The sequence below is a fragment of the Balaenoptera acutorostrata genome, chromosome 19, assembly GCF_949987535.1.
Source record: "Balaenoptera acutorostrata chromosome 19, mBalAcu1.1, whole genome shotgun sequence".
In the NCBI taxonomy this organism is placed as follows: domain Eukaryota; kingdom Metazoa; phylum Chordata; class Mammalia; order Artiodactyla; family Balaenopteridae; genus Balaenoptera; species Balaenoptera acutorostrata.
In genome coordinates, this window is record NC_080082.1 from 57,556,328 (window position 1) to 57,575,638 (window position 19,311).

A 19,311-nucleotide genomic window follows, 5' to 3' on the forward strand; every position below is an offset into this window, starting at 1 on the left:
TGGGGGTGGGGCTCCATTAAAATCCCATTTATTTATACAGATATACAGGGAGTTATGGGGGACCCGGGGGACCCCACTCCACCCTCCATGCGCCACAGAGGGGCAAGAGAAGGCCATCTCTCCCCATGGGTGACCCCACGGGGGTTTGGGGGGGCTGCCCGTGGAGGAGTGTTGGGGGGAGGTAGGGGCGGGCACCTCCCCCGAGGGCATCACCAGCTCCCCAGGCAGTTACTGGCCCTGGCGGCGCTGGGTAGTGTCTGGAAAGCTGTGCTGAGGGAACTGGAGGGGAGGGGGTTTACTGGGCACGTTCCCGGGGTGGGCCAGGCCCACACCTCCCCGGAGGACAGCCCAGCCTGCAGCTGGCTCCAGGGCCCCGGCAGACCCAGAGCAAGGGCATCGGGGGCTCCTCCCGGCACAGCTCCCACCCGGGTCCAGGGAGGTGGAAAGGAGGGGTCAGGGGTTCAAAGAGAGAACCTGGCACCTTCTGGCGTCTTGGAAAAGCTAATCCCTAAGGACACCCAGCCCTGGCTGTACGGCCCCTGAGAAGGCAGCTCAGAGACCTGGAGTGGGTGTCAGGGTGAAGAGAAAATTCCCAGAGACCATCCTGGAGGGCGATTCCTGAAGGAGGCCACGCCCCGGCGGGATGCCCGGGGAAGGACGGGCCGAGGGGAGGGCCTCCTGGGGAAAGGGCCAGTTAGCACCACCAGGCTCCAAGGCAGGCAGGAAGAAGCCAGGCCTTGGGGCCTCCAGACCAAGGCTAGGAGTCACCTATGAGGGACAGAAGGGAGGGGAGAATGGACCATGACCTCCAGGGTGCAAGAGGCCAGGCAGCTCCAGCCCCTCTAGGCCCCAGCCCCTCCTCTGAATGCCCAGGGGCTACCTTGGCAATTCTCACAGGGCATCCCTACTAGGATTTCGGGTCTTGGCACCCTCTAGAAATGCCAGGCGAAGGGGTGTTTGTGAGGGCCCCACTGGGAGTGAGGATGCAGGGGGCTTCTGCCCTCCCAAGCCAAGCCTACCTCCCATCTGGCCCCTCACCTCAGTCCCACCTGCCCAGCCCCGCTCCCCAGCCAGCGTGGCGGCCTGGGCGGGGCCAGGTGGGCATCATACGAAGACCTTGGCCAGGGCATCGGCGCCCGCGCTGGCGATGAGGGCCTTGCTGGGGTGGCAGGCGACAGCATGGATGGCCTCCTCGTGCTTCTTGCGGTGGGCCGTGATCTCCTGAACGCATGTCTTATTGTCCAGGCTCCACAGACGCAGGGAGCAGTCGTGGCCTGTGCAGATGTGGGAGCAGGAGGGGCCGTCACCCAGCAGCTCCGGGTCCCCCCGCCTCCTTGCCCAGACCCGCCCCCCGAACCTGGCCTGGTCTGAAGGCCTGGGAGTTGGGTGGGGCTCGCCCCTCTGCCCAGTTGCCTCCAGATGCCCAGTGTGAAGGACTGCCCTTCTGACCAGCCTATCATCCAGCCATCTAGGCACCGAGTGTTCACTGAGCACCTACAGTGTCCTGCACTTGGGGGCGTGGTGAACAAAACAGGCAAATCTCCCCACCCCTGTGGTGCTGCGTCCCAGTGTGCGAGAGACAGTAAACAAGAGAACAGGATAAATGAGGCCAGGTGGTCACAAGTGCTGTGAGCACAAGTCAGTGTGAGGACCGTGTGGCCAAGGGGGTAGGGCAGGGGGGAAGAACCTTCCCGGCAGCGGGGACAGCCAGGGGCAGGTCCTGAAGACTGACAGCCTGAGCAGGCAGGCGGGGGGTGGGGGGGAGTAGACTGCGCCCGGCCTCGGGGCCATGAGCCACTGCGGGGAGACCGCCGGACTTAGGCGTTACCGGGATCCGGCGGGCTGCGGTGGGGGGACCTGGGCCCTGTACTGAAATTCTGCCTGGGCCTGGTCTCACTGACTGTTCCCTCAACCGGCGTCCTCCCTGGAGACAGCTGTAGCACCGTTCTGGGCCACCCCTGCCCTCCACTGCCACTGCTCACGCCTGTGTGTGCACTCGCTCGCTCACACCCCGGGGCAGGCTCGGTCTGGTCAGGCCTCCGTGACCGCCAGCGCACACCCTTCCCCCCCTGGCGAGCTTCAGCCCCTTCTCCATCCGCCCAAGTCCCAGTCCATCCCGTTGAGGCGCAGCCCCACACTCACTGGGGCTCAGTGCCTTTATCCACACACAGCAGGTGCACCAAATGCTAAAATTTCTCGTGGGGACTGAGAGTCAGATAAACCTGAACTTCAATTCCTGCAACCCAGTGGGCTGTGACCAAGTGAAGTGACTTCTCTAGCCCCAGTCACCACATCCGTGCAGTGGAATAACAGTACCAACCTCACTCAAATCCAATGAGATGATGCGGGAGAGGGCCTACAGTGGGCTCCGGGGCACAGTGCTTTGCTGTCCCCACCCTCGTGACCACTGCCATTCCAGCCACGGAGGGGCTCCAGGCCCCTGCTCGGACAACACTCCCACCAGCTCCCCACCCTCAGGGAGCCCCCGGAGTACTCCCTCGGGACCAGAGCCTGGCTCTCTTCCTCTTCCTCTCCCCAGCCTGCCAGGAAAGGCACACGCCCTCACTCCTTAGGAGCCAGGAGGCTCCTGACTTACTTCCTGACATCAGGAATACGCCATTGGGGTCCACGGCTAGGCAGGTGACTGCATCCAGGTGGGCAACCATGGAGTGCACGGATTTCCCTGAAGGGAGAGAGGGTGGGCAGCAGGTTACTTTCCACTCTGCGCCTTGCCTGGGAAGGTGAAGGGGCTAGAAGGGACACTGAGCCTTCAACGTGGACACCAGGTCTGCCATCTGAGCCCGGTTGACCCCTGCTCCCCGTGAGCACACGTGAAGGGGCGGCCAGGAAGGTTGGGCCTCACCTGTCCGGTTGTCCAGGAAGCGGATGCCTCTGTCGTCGTGGGCGGTGATGGTGAGGGGCCGGCTTGGATGACTCACCACCTGGTTGATCTGGGTTGGGCCTGACAGGAAAAGGAGGGCGAGGGAAGAGGCCACGGGTGGGAGGAAATCAGGGAGACCGGGACAAAGAAAAGAGGAGAACCACCACCCCACGCCCGTCCTCTGCTTAGACGTCGAGCAGGGCTGGGCACCCCGGCCACTCCCTCCTGGGCCCAGTGCTTCATCTGCCGCAGTGGACGCTGCGTGGCCCCGGGGCGAGCGGGAGGGATGACAAACACGAAGACGGTCCTTCTGCTCCGCCAAGTGGCGCACGCGCGAGTCCCTCGTCATGTCTCTCCAGTCAGCCCTCCTGAGCACCCTGTGCCGTCCATAATGGCAGTGACCGCAACCTGATCTCCGTCCCTCTCAGAACCCCCAAGGGGGCAGGGCAGCCACCTTCCGCTGACTGGGCAGCAGGTCACCAAAGCCACAGGAGAAACTGGGGCCCTGGAGGCATTCCTGGGGCCCTTCCTTACCGCTGTTCCCCCGGGAGTCCAGTGTGAGGAGGGCACTGCCAGCCTCCAGGTCGTACAGGACGGTGTCGCCAGAGCGGAAGGAGGCCACGATGTGGGCAGGCTCGGTGCTGGTGAAGGCCACTGAGGTGGGGGTACCGTGATCTGAAGGCGGAGGGGAGAGAAGGCTGCCTAACGGCCCCGCTCCTCCCTGGGTGCGGGGGGTGTTGGGGGGCACAGGAGGCGCCCCTCCTCTGGGGGCCTCCGGCTCTGTACGGCTCCTGTGCCACCTGTCAGGGTCCCGCACGCCCCCATGTCCCCCCCACTCACCGCTGGCTGTGGGGAAGGTACAGAGGCAGGTTGGGCTGCTGCCGCTGGGGTCCCAAATGCGGACGGTGCCGTCAGCAGAGCAGGAGGCTAGGCGCTGGGAGGTGGGACTGAAGGCCAGGCCCCACACCGCGTCCCCGTGGCCCTCCAGGACGTGGCTCAACACGCTCGGGTCTGGACCCGCCGGAGGGAGAGAAGGGCTGCGTCAGGGCCGCCAGCCCCGGTCCCAGCCGGGACAGCCCCGGAGCACCAGTTCTGCCGAGACGCAGGCACTGAGCTGCAGCTGCCCTTTCGCCTGGCTTCGTACCCGAATCCTCACGCCCTCAGAGCTGCTCCCGCTCTGACCACTAGCTGTTCTGTGAAGGTTTTAGGGCTCGGAAGGCGCCCCAGAGTGGGAGCTCCAGAAGGTAGAGATTTCCTTGTTCCCTGCCGTCCCCGGAGGCCCGGGATAGTGCCTGGCACAAAGCCGCTGCTCGAGACATACCTTTTAGGACTTAGTTAAGGGGACGAGGGACAAGGGTGGCTCTGTGGCCCTGGGACCCTTTGCAGCCTGGCCCCTGTGGGTCAGCCCCACCCTCGGTCCCTGTGGTCTTTTCTGCCCAAGAGCACGGCCTTGCCCGGTCTCTCCAAAGCCCTCTGATCGTTCCCACCATTGCCTCCCTGGTCACTCGAGTCCACACAGGTGCTCTGGCTGGGTCCTGCTGACACCCAACGTGTGACAACTTGCTTGGTCTAGAGCAGATACTGCCTGGGACTGACCCTTGACCTTTGAAAGGGTGAGACTATTCTTCAGAAAACAGTATACATTCTCTGAGAGGAGACACAGACCTCTAAACTCTGCCATGACAGCCTGTAGTACGGAGCCATGTGTGTGATCAAAAGGGTTATCAGAAGAGGCGTCAGAGGGCAGGCACACGGACACTGAACAGATGTGAAAGTCTGGTCACTTCTCCACTTAATCTGAAAGGTGGCCCAAGGATACAGCCAAACCCCCTACAGCCTGGCCCAGCTAGAGTCCCCGTCTCACCTGCTCTACCTGCTCCCTGCCGGCTCCCTCCGCCTGACCATGCAGACGCGGGCAGAGCTGAGCGGAGAGCTGCCAAGGCCCACCACACCTTCGCCCGGGCTGGTCCCCGGCCCCAAAGCTCAACCCCAATCAGCTCCTCTGCGACACGCTCCCCCACCGCCCCCCTGCTGCCTCGCCTTGTCCCACGCTCGGGCACGTGCTGAATCACCTTGGCCCGTGCTTCACCAGACCGGGAGCCCTTGGCACGCCCACCCCCAGTACCCAGTGTGAAGCCTGGGGGCTGCGGGAACCAAGAGGCCCGGGTGGCAGGTGGGTGGGGGAAAGGAAGGCAGGGGAGGGAGCTGTCCTCACCGTAACCGTCGTAGGGATCCATGTTGAGGTCTGGAATCTTCCAGCTATGGATGCGGGCATCTGCCCCACCGCTGTAACAGTATTCACTGTGGCTGCCCATGGCTACTGCCAACACGGGGCCCCTGGAGGATACCAAGCTGGGTGAAGCGGGGAGACGAAAACCTCCAGGCCCCCCTCCCCCACGGGACCCTGAAGAGCTCCACGAGCATTTTTCAAGGCTGGCAAAAAGGCACCCAGCGTCCGGACCTCGGGTGGTGCCATCCAGGCAAGGTGCCTGTCCCACTCCCCGCATCTGCTTCCTCCTCCGGAGGCTGTGCTGAGAACCCGCTACGGGGGCACCGAAAGTCTGCAGAGCGCCAGGAGCGAGGTGGGGTGTGTGGAGAGGCTCACAGGGACTCAGAGCCCTCCTGCCACCCTGCCTCAGCCCCCAGGATGGCAGTGAGTGGGCCAAGGGGCAGGCTGCCTTTGGGGGCACCTCCCTACCTGTGAGCCCGGAAGGCATGGATAGGTTCCACGTCTAGCGCGGCATTCCTGGGGGAGACAGAGGAGCTGGATGTCGCTGCGGGCCCCTCATCACCCTGTCCCCTGCGCCCAGGTGCCCTCCCCAACCCCCACCCTGGGGCTGCTGCTCTCACTTCTTGGCCGTGACCGCCTTCTGCAGGTTCCAGAGCTTGAGCGTGCCGTCCTCGGAAGCAGTGAGCAAAGCCGACTGGCTGTGATGGAAAGCCAGGGAGCGGATGCCGTCGTAGTGGGAGCGGAGGGTGAATTTGGGGTTCCAGGTCTTCTTAAAGGCATCCTTGCTGTCAGACAGCTGGGGTGGGGGAGCTGCCTCAGTGTCTGCTCGTGCACCCCAGCTGTCCTGCAGACACCAACTCCCAGCCCCACACGGGGCACCTCACAGACTGGGCTCCAGTCCGGCCCTCTCCCACTTCCTCCTTGCCCGCAGTGTCCCCTCCCTCACTCAGCAAGTGCCTGCAGTGTGCAGGGACTGGGGAGGCAAAGGTGAGCCCAAACCCCGGGGATCTCACCGTGCAGAGGGAGCCTGGGGGAGACAATCAGATCGTCTCCACAGCGCAGAGGATTATGACCTGCGAGCAGTGCCACGAATTACAAATGCACTGAGAGGAGGTGTGGGGCGGCCTGTCCTCCTCCGTGGGGGGTCAACAAGGCTTTCCTGAGGAACTGACAAGCCACCAGGATGTAACCAGATAAGGGGAGGGGACAGAGGATGGAAACTGCATGTGCAAAGTCCCTGAGGCAGAGGCAGCAAGGGTGGATCCTGAGCCTGAGAGGAGGCCTGGGATGCAGAAAGCAGGGGAGAGAGCGGCAGGAGATGAGGCCAGGAGGGCTGGCCAGAGCCACAATAGTGGCCCACGCTCAGGAATGCGCAGCTCATCCCAAGCGACAGGGGAGCCCCAGAAGGGTTTAGAGCAAGGAAATGACACAGCTTCTTCTGGCCGCCCCGTTGAGGGGCTTGACTGGGGAAGACAAGAGTGCCTGTAGAGAGAGAGGTGAAGAGGTCCTGAGGGAAGTCTCCCAGGGAGAGGTGAGGCAGACCAGACACTGCGGAGTGGAGATGGGGACAAGCACACAGTGGGGAGAGACTGGGAAGCCGAATCAATAGGCCTCTGAGGGAGAGTCCCAGAGACACTCCACAGGTCCTGGCGGACGATGGTGTCGCTCTCCAGGTGGGGTACCTGGGGAGGGCCGCTCGGGAAAGGAGATGAGCAGACTGTCAGTCAGGCCTCAGTGCTCTGCCCCAAGATGAGGTGTACCCCTGATGAACCCCTTCATCTGGGCTCTGTCCCCCTAGGTCACCACTTCTGCCACAGAGGTTTAGGCCGGAGGGTCTACCCCATCCCATGCACGCTGCCCCGTGGGGGTGGGTCTCACCTCGGGGAGAGCAGAGCTCTGCAGCGTGCTCCCTGCTCAAACCCTCCGCTCCAGTCTCGCTTCCCAACACCCCACAGCAGTGTCCTACCCTTGCTGGGATCACTTGAAATCTTGCTAGAAGCTGTGGTAAATGTCCTGCTACAGGAACATGCCCACACGTGCCGGTTTCAAAGATGCCCAGATAGCCAGAGGCCCGGCCACGGATCTCAGGACACTGGCCCTAAGGTCTCCCTTCATTCCAGCCCAACATACCACATCGGCCTGATTTTTTGTTTTGTGGCTTAAAGTCACCTTCCCTTCCAAAGTCAGCTCAATTCTCACCTCCTGCACAGACTTTCTTACCCGAACTGCCGCCAGCCCAAAGCCCCCTTCCTCTGATGCTGTATTTTGACTCAGCACCCCCTTCACCCTTGCCTCCTGCCTGCGGTGGGTCCCGGACTTGAGGTGCATGGAAGCCCAGGGTGGGAGGGAGCATCGCCGGGAGAAGGAGCCTGGCAGCATGATTAAAACACAGGCGCCAGAGCATTTTAGGCCAGGCACCTCGGTGACCGCAGTCAAGACCCACCGCCTGTCTGTGTCGGCACCCTCTGTGAAACAGTGAGCTGGTGAATGATCTCACATCGTCCTCGTGTGTGAGGGGCTGGGCACAGGCCGGGCACACGGTCAGAGCTCAGCCAGTCCCGGCACTGCGCCGACGCCTGATGGGGGCCTGTGGGGGGTGGGCACCCTGAGAACTTACATCACAGCTGAGGTCGTTGTCGTTGGTGACGGTGAGATCTGCCAAGTCCCCCAGGCTCACCTCCCCGCCCCCGATAGTGTCCATGATGAAAACGTCTGAGGAGAAGCCAAAGGAACCTGGTAGGGGGAGGGGAGGGAGGGCGCAGAGAGGGGCAGGGAGAAAGAGAGAAAGACAGAGAGAGGCAGAGAGAGACGTAAGGAGTGAGAAAGAGAGACAGGGAAAGGACAAGATCAAGAATCACAGCTGGAAAGAAAGAGACAGGGAGAGACAGACAGACAGGGCAGGACAGACAAAAAGAGAGGGAGACAGAGACAGACAGACGAACTTTTGGGACAGGGAGGCTGCAGACTAGAGGCTGGGCCTCGACCCTGAGGACACAGAAGCCCTGGGCTTAGCTCTGCAGCCTCCCTCTGCCGCGGGCCCCTCAGGACTGGGCCAGGGTGGAGGGGCCTCTTACCTTCGTGGGGCCGGAGCTGGGGGGTGCCGGGAGGTGGGCCGGTCACTTTGGGTGGCAGCCCATCCACATCCCGAAGGTCGGCCAGAATTCCCTGGAGTTTGACCCGCCGGCTTTCTGCAGGGACAAGGCACCGGGCAGGAGTCACTGACTGGTTCACTCAGCCACGTGCAAGCGATGCCTTCCCCACCACAGAGAGCTCTCCTGCAGCTGCGGGGAGGCCGGGAAGCCCTGGGCTCCGGGTGCGGATGGCGGACAGGCAGAGGAGACAGACTGAGATGGGACCCTCCACGGGCCGCCCTTGCTGGGGCCTCAGTCCCCAGCCATCCTCCATGACCCCGAGGGCCTCGCAGCTTGGAGTCACAGGACAGGACGCGGCGGCTCTGCCCCGCCTGCCTCCCCCACTCCGGCTCCGCATCCTGTCCACCCCGCCCCCTCCGAGGTCGCCAACAACTGGCTGCTCGAGCGGAGGGTGGAGGCCCTGCCTCAGGAAGAGCAGGGCCTGCCTGTGTCCCCACAGGGGTTTTCCAGGGAAGGAGTGAAGGCCTGGCCATCGTGGTGCAGGCCTCCCGCTCTCCTTGGCCACCCTCCTCTCAGGAAGTGTATCCGTCCGGTGGAGACCCTGGGGCAGGAAGCAGCTGCAGGCGGCTGTGTGTGCCCGCAGTGAGGAAGGTGGGCCAGAAAACCCCCAACTCACCCAGTTCATGGTGGGTCCCCTCTCCGGCGCATCGCCGGGGGTCTGGAGAGCCCTCTCCGTCCTCTCCTGAGCCCAGGAAATCAAATTCGTTGATGGCGTCCTCTGAATCGTCCTCCTCGTCTTCGTCCTCCATTTCAGGAACCAGGGCCTTGGATGGCAGCTGGGGCGTGGAGACAACCAGGGGTCAGGGGCTCTTGCATGGGCCCAAGCCCACCCAGTCTCCAGGAACAGAGAAACCAAGGCTCCTGGCCTCGGCCCGCAGGGTCCGCCCCAGCCCCACACTTTGATGCCGTGCTCCCCCTGCTGGGAGCGTTCAGGGCTGCTCCTCACTGGAGGAGCTGCTCCCCCAGCCTGGCTCTGGGGACCCCTTGCGCTCCTGCTGCCTCCAGCAGTGATCCCCGCACAGGGCCCTCCTCCTGGCTTTCACTCAGGCTGCTCCTGCTCCCCCATGCCCCGCCCCCCAGCACAGTTCTTCTCATGAAAAAATGTCGGATAACATGACAGCCTGTTTCGGGGGCGAGGGAAGATATATGTGTGTCTACGGGTGTGAGTGGAAGGAGGCGCTCAATCAAAGTGAGAACAGATCCATGGGTACAACAGTAATAATAGTGAACACTTACTGTGCCAGCCTCTCTGGGTTATTCAGTGCACTGAGTAAGCTTCACATATATGATTTCACAACCCCATGAATAATTACCATTATTGTAATTATTATCCCCATATTACAGATAAGGAAAACTGAGACTGAGAGGTCCAAGCCGTTCCTTATACACTAAGACAGCTCTGGGGTGTGAGATTACCTGAGGTTCTCCAAGTCTTCCTTATAACTTTCTACACTGGCTGAATTTTTGTTTTCTTACATAACAAGCAGGAGCTACTTTTAGAATGAGAGAAAACACCCCAATTCCTCCATTTTGAGAAACAGAATGCTGGGCAAGTGAATACTGAGTTTGCTATTTCCCACTGTCGGTCTTAATCAGGAGCAAGAACCAAATCATCCTGTTTTCCTCAATTCACAAGCTTGGACCAAATCCCAGGCTTGTGAATTTACGAGCAGCATCACACCTGTGTTTCCCCACACGGACACCTTTGAGATGCAGCCTCATGAAGTGACATCTTGCGTATGATTCTTTACCCTCTTGTGGCGTAAGCATCACTGTGTTTTACATAAAGTGCCATCCGGGAGCTGTGTACTTGGCACTTCAAAGGCTGCACTTAAATGGCTTAAGGGAGTTTCAGAATTTTCAAATACAGTTTTGAATCCGAGTTCTGCTTTAAGTGCTTCGGAGACCACTGGTTCCAAACACCACCTCTTCCAGGAAGGCTTCTCCCTCCTAAGTGTTCCCTGCCTGGGCCCAGCCGCAGTCAGACTGTGAACTCCTCGAGGGCACGGCTGATGCCCCTCCTCCCAGAGGCTCAGCATCCTGAGCTGGGTCTGGAGGGCAGGAATTTGGAGCAGCTATGCTCAGGCTCAGGCATCGTGGAGGGCCAGCCTCTGGCCTGTGTGGGAGGAGGGGGATGGGACGTGAGTGCCTTCCTCTTCCTTCCTGGGAGAAGACCCAGGGTCAAGGTTCAGACAGCCTGCCCAGAGAGATAATGGCAGGGCTCAGTCCACGAGAGGGGCCCTATGCGGTTACATCCTGCCATCACTGCCTGGGACTGTTCGTGCCAGGCCCCTGCCAAGCACTGCTAATACTGCTGCCGCCGAGCACCTGGCCTGGCAGCCACCGTGCAGCCAAGGGCTTTGTACACATGAACTCATTTTAATTAATTCCTCAACAACCCAGAGACGGGGACTATTAGCCCCTGAGACTGAAGCCAAGACAAAGAGAATCACGTGCCCACAGTCACAGAGCCAGGCCACGGCCACTCTGGGAGTCACGGGCAGGTCTTCTGAATCAGGGTCTGGTCACTGAAGGTCTGCGGTGGAGACAGAGGGCTTGGGGAAGCATGGGACCCCTACATAACGAGCCACCTGACAGGGCATGTGGGACAGATGCGGTGACTGACGCAAAGGCCGAAGGGAGTACGCGATCATTTCTGATGGGAGGAGCGGAGAGGAGTGGGAAGGTTTCCCAGAGGAGGCTGAGGCGAGACCTGCAAAAGGAGTGAAAATCCCAACAGGGGGCAGGAGGGACCAGGCGTTCTGGACCAGGGAAGAAGTTTAGAGACCCCGGACTCAGTGACACCTTGCTTTTCCTGCAACCCCAGTGCCAGTGTGCCGGCTCTGTGCATTCCATTCCCCTCAGTGCGTTCACTGAGCGCCTGACCTGCGCGGGACCCTGCGCCGAGCCACGCCGGGGACACTGGACACAGAGCTGAGGCCAGGACAGACCTGACACCAGACAGGGAGGACCCAGAATGGTCCTGGTCAGGACCCCACAGGAGCCTCCTGACCCTGTGGGGGGAAGGGGAGCAAGGGCGAGTCAGACAAGGCTTCCTGGAGGAGGGGGGTATCTGAGGTGAGTCTGAGGAGGGAGGGCTGGAGTTCGGGTGGGAAGGCCGGGTCAAGGAGAGCCCCTGAGGCCGTCTCCCACAGGCTCCGCTTCCCGGGCACGTGTCCCTGCATCCACTGTGGCACGTCGCTCTGCCTCTGACTACCTAGCAGCCCGCACTGGCCCCAAGCTCCTCCACGCCGGGACCGGACCGGACCTCGGGGTCTCCATGTCCTCACTGCCAGCACAGAGCTGGGCCCATGGAGGCCCACATGGTCGTTTACTGGACAGATGAGACCCGGCCTCGCGTAAGGACGGCGCCATCAGGATGGCGGGAGCAGGGGGCTCTGGCAGTTAAGGAGTGGGGGGAAATGCGGTGGGAGCCGTATCTCCAGGCCAAGCTGAGGAGGTGTGGGCTCTACCTTGCGGGCAGTGTCCCTGGGCCTGGGTCCTGCCACCAACAGCAGACTGGACACTCACATCCTACGAAGTCCCCCCTGGAGTCCCCCGACCTGGCTCCAGGCTGAGCCCTGGGCCCGGCCACATTCCCTCAGGGTGCTGGGGAGGGAACAGTAAAAGACTCGCCCAGTCCCCGCCTCATGGAGCTCACAATCTACTGCAGGAGACAGAGGCAGAGTCACACCAAAACATTTCTAAGTCCGACTGTGGTCAGGCTAGCCGGAAGGAGAGCACACTGTGAGAGGGCGTCTCAGAGCTGGCCTAACCTGGAGATTCAGGAAAGGCCTCTCGGGAACATCTGAGCCCAAGGAGGGAGAATGGAGAGAACGACGGGGGTGCAGGTGGAGAAGGGGCCGGCCCTGATAGAAAAGACCTAGGCGCCTCCCAAGGTACCTGAGGCAATGGCACGGCAGGACAGGAGATGGGGACCCAGGGAAGGGACATGGTCAGGACACGGACCAGTCCTTAGAGGCAGCCCCAGAGCACTCACAGAGGCACTCCGCTCTGCACACAGCAGGGGTCCGCTTGCAGCAAGGGGGAGGGCGCCCCCTGAGCTCACGCGCTCACCTTCACGCGCTGCTTCTTGGGCTGCACGCTGTCCAGCTCATCGTCCTCGTCGCTGTCCTCGTCCTCACAGTTCTGCAGGAAGGGAATCTGCTCCAGCACCGAGCCACCCAAGCGCTCTTTGCCGTCTTTGCCGGCCGCATTCCTGCCCACGACAGGGGGGCAGAGGGGGCATTAGTCCTGCCAGGCGACAAAGCTCAGATGGGAGAGCGCCGAGGCTCGGGGGCCAGAGCCTGGACCCGGCTCCCAGGAGCACCGAGCCCACCCTGACCCCAGAGGAACCTTGACTCTGACCACACGCAGGGCTTCAAGCCCAGCCTCTGCCTGACACACCCCAGCTGGAACCCTCACTGGGGCCACAGACCAGGCCCAACCCCTCATTGAGCTCTGACCCTCCCTGAGTTCCAGACTAGCCCCCAACCCTGACGGCACGGCCCTGGCACATGCTGAGCCAGAAGGAGAGCTGGACAGCAAAGCGCCACTGACTCAGCAGCCCCCGTTCCCACGGCCCGCTCAAACCACGAGCACAGAGCAGGCGAGCGGCGGGGACAAGCCCAGCAAGAAAGAGGACCCGGTCACTCCACGGTCACTCCACGACCACTCGGGCCCCTCATGCCCGCACTCTCCCCACTGACAAGACGGCGCTCCCCTGTCCACCCCGGGCCCGCTGTTTAACGGCTCCATCGGGATGACAAGTTTTAGCGACGGAGGTTATTTTCCAAGCCTGACTCCAGGGCAGAAAGGAGGGTAGAACTTGACGTTCAGATAAATGCCAACATCCTCCTTTTCTGCCACTGGGCTGATGCCCCAGAGAGTTCTTGTCAACTGCCTGGGTGGACGGCTGCCACTCCGCCGGGACGCTGCGCCCAGGCTCTCCTCCCGCTCGCCAGCTGCCTCGGCCTGGCCTCCTCTGCTGGACCGCCCCAGGGCTCGGTCCTCGGACCTCCTCTCGGCACCATCGACACCCTCTGCCTCAGCGACTGCCGCGTCCCATGGCTTCCCAACCCGCCCGTGTGCTGGTGAACTGGAGGTGCATTTAGGAGTCAAGCGCCCCCACCCCTCGCGCTGGGGGCCAGACAGGCACCGCAAACTCCACTCATCCTCAACGGACCCCTTGAAGCCCCCCCACCCTTAGTCTCCTGCATCTGGGTCAGCGCTGCTCCCAGCTGCTCAAACCACACCCTTCAGTCACCCCTAGTTTCTTTTCCTCTCCCCCCACAGGCAGTCCTTTAAATAGTGTCGGCTCACCCTAAAAACCCACCGAGAAGCGGCCCCCTTCTCACCCCTCCACTGCTAATGTCCATCATTTCTTACCTGGACGTCTGCAGCAGTCTCCTACCTGGCCTCCCGGCTCCCACCCCGACCCTCCGTCACCCTCTCCTTCTCCAAGCAGACCAAGTATATCAGATGATGTCACACCCCTGCTCGAAACCACTGGCTTCCCACAACCCCAGACTCCAAGCTCCTTCTCGTGGCCCGTGAGGGCCCGTGTGATCTGACTCCTGAGATTTCAGCGCACCGCACACCACAGCCCCCATGTGCTCACGCCACTGCCGCCACACCAGCCTCTCTGCCCGCTCCCAAACGTTCCAGGCCCTTCCCGTCCCGGAACCTCTACACTTGCTGTTCCCTCCGCCTAGAACATTCTCCTTCCAGCTGCTTGGGTGGCTTAGCCTCCACTCCATGCAGTTCTCTGCCCAAATGTCACCCCATCCGAAGCAGTACTACTTCTCCCATCATTCTTTCTCGCTGCGTTTTATATAGCACCTCACGTCACCACCCATTATTTATTTTGACAAATTAACAATTACTGATGAGAGAATGAACAAATGAGAGCTCCCTGGGGGCGGAGACCACATGCTGTGCCCCCCTCACCCCCTGGTCCTGGTATGTGGCCCGGGGTCTGCTTTCAGCAGGGGCTCGGTGTTTCCTGGGGAGCACACAGGCCTGAGCCTCAGGGGGGGCCGGGCCAGCGGGAGCTGTGGTGCACACCAGCACCAAGGCAACGCTGGGGAGGGGAACCAAGGGGAACCCAGGGGAACCCAAGACAGAACCTGGACACCCCACAAGGAAGGAACAGAGGAGCCCACGATACACTCCAGGAAGGAAGCGGCCCCCAGAGCACGGCTGACTTCCTCAGGACGGAGAAGGCACACAGGGATGCGCCCGCCAGACCCAAGGGCTCACCTCTTGATCTGCTCCTCGATCTGTTTCACCAGCAGCGACTCGCCGCCGCTGAGTCCCCCGGGGCCCGGCGTGGCCCTGGGGCCGCCTTCGCTGGGCTCCACGGCCCCGTTGAGCTCCAACGAGCGGCCCAGTAAAGAGCGCACGCGCTTGGACCGCATGTCCAGGATGGTGTCGGTGTAGCCCACCTCTTCCAGGTACCTGCAGGGAGGCAGAACCAGAGCGGGTCAGGGACCTTGTGGCTTCTTCATACGCTGCGGGGGGCCGATGCAAATTGGGCCAGGCTTTTTGGAGGAGCAACTTCAGACTATACATCAAAATTTCAAAGAAGCATACCCCTGACCCCACCGTTTCCCCTTTGAGACTATTTCCAGTGGAAGCCTTTCTACACGGGCACACTGCTGTTACAGATGCTCACGGAGACACTGCACATACAGGTGAGCCAAAACGCAGGAGCCAAACTACACGTTCGCTGCTGAGGACTGTGGAAGCAAATGACTGCTGGGACACTACGCACAAGATAAACGGAGCAGAGTGCCAAGGGAAGAGGGCCATGATGAACAGTGGAACAAAAACTCTAAGTTAGGTGTTCCTTACAATTCAAGTGTTTGTGGGAAAAAAAGAACGTGCATATAAGTATAGACCACACACAAACACACATTTGTATCACGCCCCTCGCTAGGCCTAGAGAGAAACACACTAAACTTAAGAGCAGTGACCTCTGGAGAGCGAGATTGGGGATATTAATAGGAACTTCTGGCATTTACTCTACTCACTTCTACGAATGAGCATTTATTACTTCTGCAATTACAAAAACTGAAGCCAGCTGGGACTGGTCTAAAAGCTGAAAAACAGGAAAAAAAATCAACTATCAGTATCTGTGGTTTCAAAAGACTGGAGACAGAGAGTCCCATGCTGGTCCTCAGGAGGCGCCTCCAGAGCCTCTTCTGTTGAGCCTGCCCCTGCCCCTTTGGGAACATCAGACAGCGCCTGCCTTGGCCTGCTGTCTGGCCTGCTATCTCACCTCGGGTGCCTGTGTGTGTCCAACGCTTCCCCTCCCCACCAGTGGAGGGGCAGGAAAGTGTGGTGTGGAAGAAGTTGGGCTCTGGGGACAGGCTGCCCGAGATCACACCTCAGACCCTCCGCTGATTAGCTGTGACCTTCCATAAACAGATGCCCTCTCTGCCCCTTGGTTTTTTCATCTGTGAAAACGAGGGGAATGCTAGCAGTTACACCACACGGGGGTTTATGTGAGGAATCCTTGTGTGCAAAGCGTTTAGCACGGTGTCAGGCTCATAACAGGTACCTGGCAAGCGTCGCCTGTGATGATCTTTCTGTTGTCACTGTTTGCACACCCTTTAAGCTAGCAATTGCACTCCCAGATATTCAGCTTAAGGAAATCAAGGATATGGACAAATAACTTCCTGGTGTTTGTCACACTGTCTACTGAAAAAACACCTTCAACGAAATACACAAGAAGAGACTGGCCATAGGAAGTTATGATTATCCACGTGACAGATTACTATACAGGTCTTGAAATGATGCAACATAACTAATTTATGTGGGAAAATGTTCACAACACTTAGCAAAAGCAATGCATTATGAAACACTGCGAAGGGGGAGCCCCGACTTTTATAAAACACACACACACAGACACACACACACACACACAGGCACAAATACATATCCACGGAAGAGAAAGCATATGTGCCAAAATGTTTACAGGGGCATGAAATTCCTTGGGTGGTGGAATTACGAGTGATTTTTATTCTTTTCTTTCTGTTTCCCTATGTTTCCCAAGTTTTCTAAAACACACACATCTCTTTAATAAAAAACAATTTAACATTACCCCGGGGGAAAAAGGCACAGAGGCACTTGGGGTCGCTTCCCAAGAGTGGGGATTCCCCCCCCCCACCTGCCTCCTGCAGGGAGTCTCCCCTTGCTCTCCCCGACAGGGTGACGGGCTGGCTCAGCTGTGGCCAGCAGGGATCCTGATAGCTCAGGGTCCCCAGTGGGGACAGGAAGGACTGTGGAGTCTTCGGGCTCATCTCTCAAGCCAAACATGCCTCCTCGCCCCTCAGCCCCCACCCTGCCCTCCACACACTCACTGTCGGAGAAGCTGCCGCCCCTCTTTCCACACCAGCGGGCTGTTCTCCAGGGTGACCGACTCCAGCGGGCCATTGGAGACTGGAGGGTGGAGAGAAGGGAGGCGGGCTGTCTTGGTCAGGGCACCACCACGCACCCATCACCTCCTCCACCGTCCTCACCCTCACACCCAAACCGGTCACTGGGGAGCCCCTTCCTGCGAGCGTCTGAAGCCTCTCTCTGCCCCTGTGCTCCTCCTCTCTAGTCTCTGGGTCACTTCCCCAACCATTCCCAGACTACCCTCAGACTCTACTTATGTTATTTTCCCACACGAGAAATGGGCTCAGTTCTGAGCGAACGGGCAGACTCGACCGCGTCCCAGCCTGGCTCTGCCGCTTCCCGGCTGTGTGGCCTTGAGCAGGTTAGTTTACCTGAGCCTCAGTTTCCTCTTCTGAGAAACAAAGTAAATAATCTCAGCACCTACCTCTTGGGATTGTTGTGAGAATTAAATGAGACAATCTGTTTTATTCATCGAATATTTATCGGGCACCCACTATGTGCCTGGTTAGGTGCCTGGACTACATCAGTGGACAAAACCTCCTGCCCTGGTGGAACTCACACTCTGGCCGGAGGAGTCTGACATGAAGAACGATCACCGCCAGCCTGGCCTCGAAGGCCCTGACCCCGTGAACACACCACGCTCCTTCACGTCTCCGTGCCCCAGTACACTCTTCCCTCTACCTGGAGTGCCTTCCCTACTTCCCTGATGATGAACTGATGCCTCCTTCCAGGAGCGCAGACTGTCGGGCCTTGTGTGTCTGTCTATCTCACACAGGGACAGCAGGCAGCACTCCCAGCCTTCTTCACCCCCTGCCCCCACTCCCTCGAGCGCCCAGCACAGGCCCTGGCAGAGCAGCCTACGGGGGAAGGACGCTGAGAGTGAGACCCAAACCGCTCCCCACCCCCTCCCCACCCCGGCCAAGCCTGCTTTCTGTGGATCAAGGTGAGAGAGACGTGGCCCATCTCAGCTTTCCTCTGTCACATTCGGCTTTGTTGGGAGGGGGCAAGAGGGGAGGATCGGGGGTGGGTACCTTGTTCCGACAGTTCTGGTTTCTTCTCCCCTTGGTTCAGGTCTGTCCCGAATTTCAATTTATGATATTTGGCCCTAAAAGATCAAGCGATTAACCAGTGAGAGACACGGAAGAGTAGACGGGGCCAGCCCCCACCTCAGGAATCCCAAATCCCAGGTTCTCTCTAATCAGCTCTCCTCCCTCTGAAGCTGAGCTGCCCGATTAGGAAGCAGCCCAGGCGGAGGGGGCATCACGGATGGCACTGTGAAGAGCCCACTCTTTGGAGTCAGGCAAACTGGGTTGCTATCCCAGCTCCAGAGTCCTTGAAGAAGTCCTCACCCTCCGGAAGCCTCACCTGTACCCATTAGGCCACTGGAAGGGATAAATGAGACAAAGAATACATGGCGTTTGGCACGCAGTGCGCCACCACCATCACGAATACTGTTATCAGCTGTTCACCCCGAGTCCCACCCACTATTTCCTGTTCTGTCCCCCTCTCCTGGAACCATGCAGGACTCGGTGACGGGGAAGAGAACGCTTGATCCCAATGGCTTGATCCCTGAAGGCAGGACGGGGGACAGCAGGGCTCACCTTTCCTGCTTCAGTGCATATTCTAACATCTTGATCCGCCGCACCAGGTCTGTCTTGAGATTCTCTTGCCCCTTCCTTTCTCCCTGGAGGAAGGCCACCTGAGCCTGCGGGGGGGAGAGAAGGAGACAGGAAGACAGCAGGGCTCAGGCTCACTGACCTGTGTCCCTCACTCACTCAGGGACAATCAGCTCCAGCCCTGCCCCCACAGCGACACCCAGCAGCCACTTCTTCAGGCGTGAAGACCCTGAGCCAGGGTTCCACGGAGCGGTGAAAGGGTGGCTGGATCTGTCTCCATGTCACCCGCAATGAAACAACTGAAGAGAAGCCCTTAACCCCTGAAATTAAATACGGACAGCCTGGGCCTAACTTGGTCCCCACCTCTGGGGAGGAGGTGGGCCAGGGAGGTATTAACAGCCCTGGGCGCCTCCTCCCCTCCCCAGGCAGGTGCTGTCCCTAAGGCTGCTGGTGGAGGTGGCGTGCCACTACTCCCACCAGAGCATCTGTCTCTGGGAGGCGTGGGAAGCTACTTCTGGCATTTAGGGATAAGAGTGGGCGGCTCGGCTCAGCTCCCGCTGCAGCGCAAAAGCTTCCCCACCCGACCCCCACGGTGGGGACCAACCTTTCCACTGGAGTCTGCCCAGGGTGAGGGAGACGTGCCACAGCCACGACCCAGGGCCCCTGCCAACCACTTCACACTGTCTGCTGGCATGGGCTGCCCCAGTCTGCTCTGGTCTGTCAACAAGTCTTTTGGAGACACTGGGCCAACGGCCTTTGAGGCAGGATCTTGGCCCTTGACCAGGCTCCGGAAGCCCAGTGCCAAAGCCCTGAGCGCAGGGCTCCTCCCTGGCTTCTCCCCAAGGCTCCTCTGCTCCAGGCTTGGCTCGGCCACTTACTCGCTGCATGATCTTAGGCAGGTCATTGGCCCTCTCTGAGCCTCCGTTTCCCCTCACGTGTTAAGTTCTTCTCAGTCCAAAGCCTGGCACAGAAGAAAGGCTAACAAATGCCAGCTCCTACCTCTTATTATTTTTATTCTCCCTGTCCGTT

The 19,311-nt window shown here is 60.1% G+C and overlaps 1 protein-coding gene across 2 annotated transcripts in view; it reads right to left on the minus strand.

Annotated features, from left to right (window-relative positions):
• The window catches only part of STRN4 (striatin 4), a 25,593-nt gene continuing 6,282 nt past the window's right edge, over window positions 1-19,311 (minus strand). Inside the window, exons 2-18 of one of the 2 annotated variants that reach the window (XM_057533891.1) lie at window positions 18,268-18,371; window positions 17,698-17,771; window positions 16,630-16,708; window positions 14,525-14,722; window positions 12,341-12,482; window positions 8,880-9,039; window positions 8,186-8,299; window positions 7,729-7,844; window positions 5,732-5,907; window positions 5,580-5,627; window positions 5,097-5,218; window positions 3,722-3,892; window positions 3,416-3,556; window positions 2,864-2,962; window positions 2,597-2,683; window positions 1,039-1,274; window positions 1-768 (exon numbers count right to left, since the gene is read on the minus strand). In XM_057533891.1, coding sequence (XP_057389874.1) covers window positions 1,105-1,274; window positions 2,597-2,683; window positions 2,864-2,962; window positions 3,416-3,556; window positions 3,722-3,892; window positions 5,097-5,218; window positions 5,580-5,627; window positions 5,732-5,907; window positions 7,729-7,844; window positions 8,186-8,299; window positions 8,880-9,039; window positions 12,341-12,482; window positions 14,525-14,722; window positions 16,630-16,708; window positions 17,698-17,771; window positions 18,268-18,371 — 2,001 coding nt within the window. In that variant the 3' untranslated portion in view covers window positions 1-768; window positions 1,039-1,104. The remainder of the gene's footprint in view (window positions 769-1,038; window positions 1,275-2,596; window positions 2,684-2,863; window positions 2,963-3,415; window positions 3,557-3,721; window positions 3,893-5,096; window positions 5,219-5,579; window positions 5,628-5,731; window positions 5,908-7,728; window positions 7,845-8,185; window positions 8,300-8,879; window positions 9,040-12,340; window positions 12,483-14,524; window positions 14,723-16,629; window positions 16,709-17,697; window positions 17,772-18,267; window positions 18,372-19,311) is intronic. The other variant, XM_057533892.1, reaches the window with a different exon arrangement.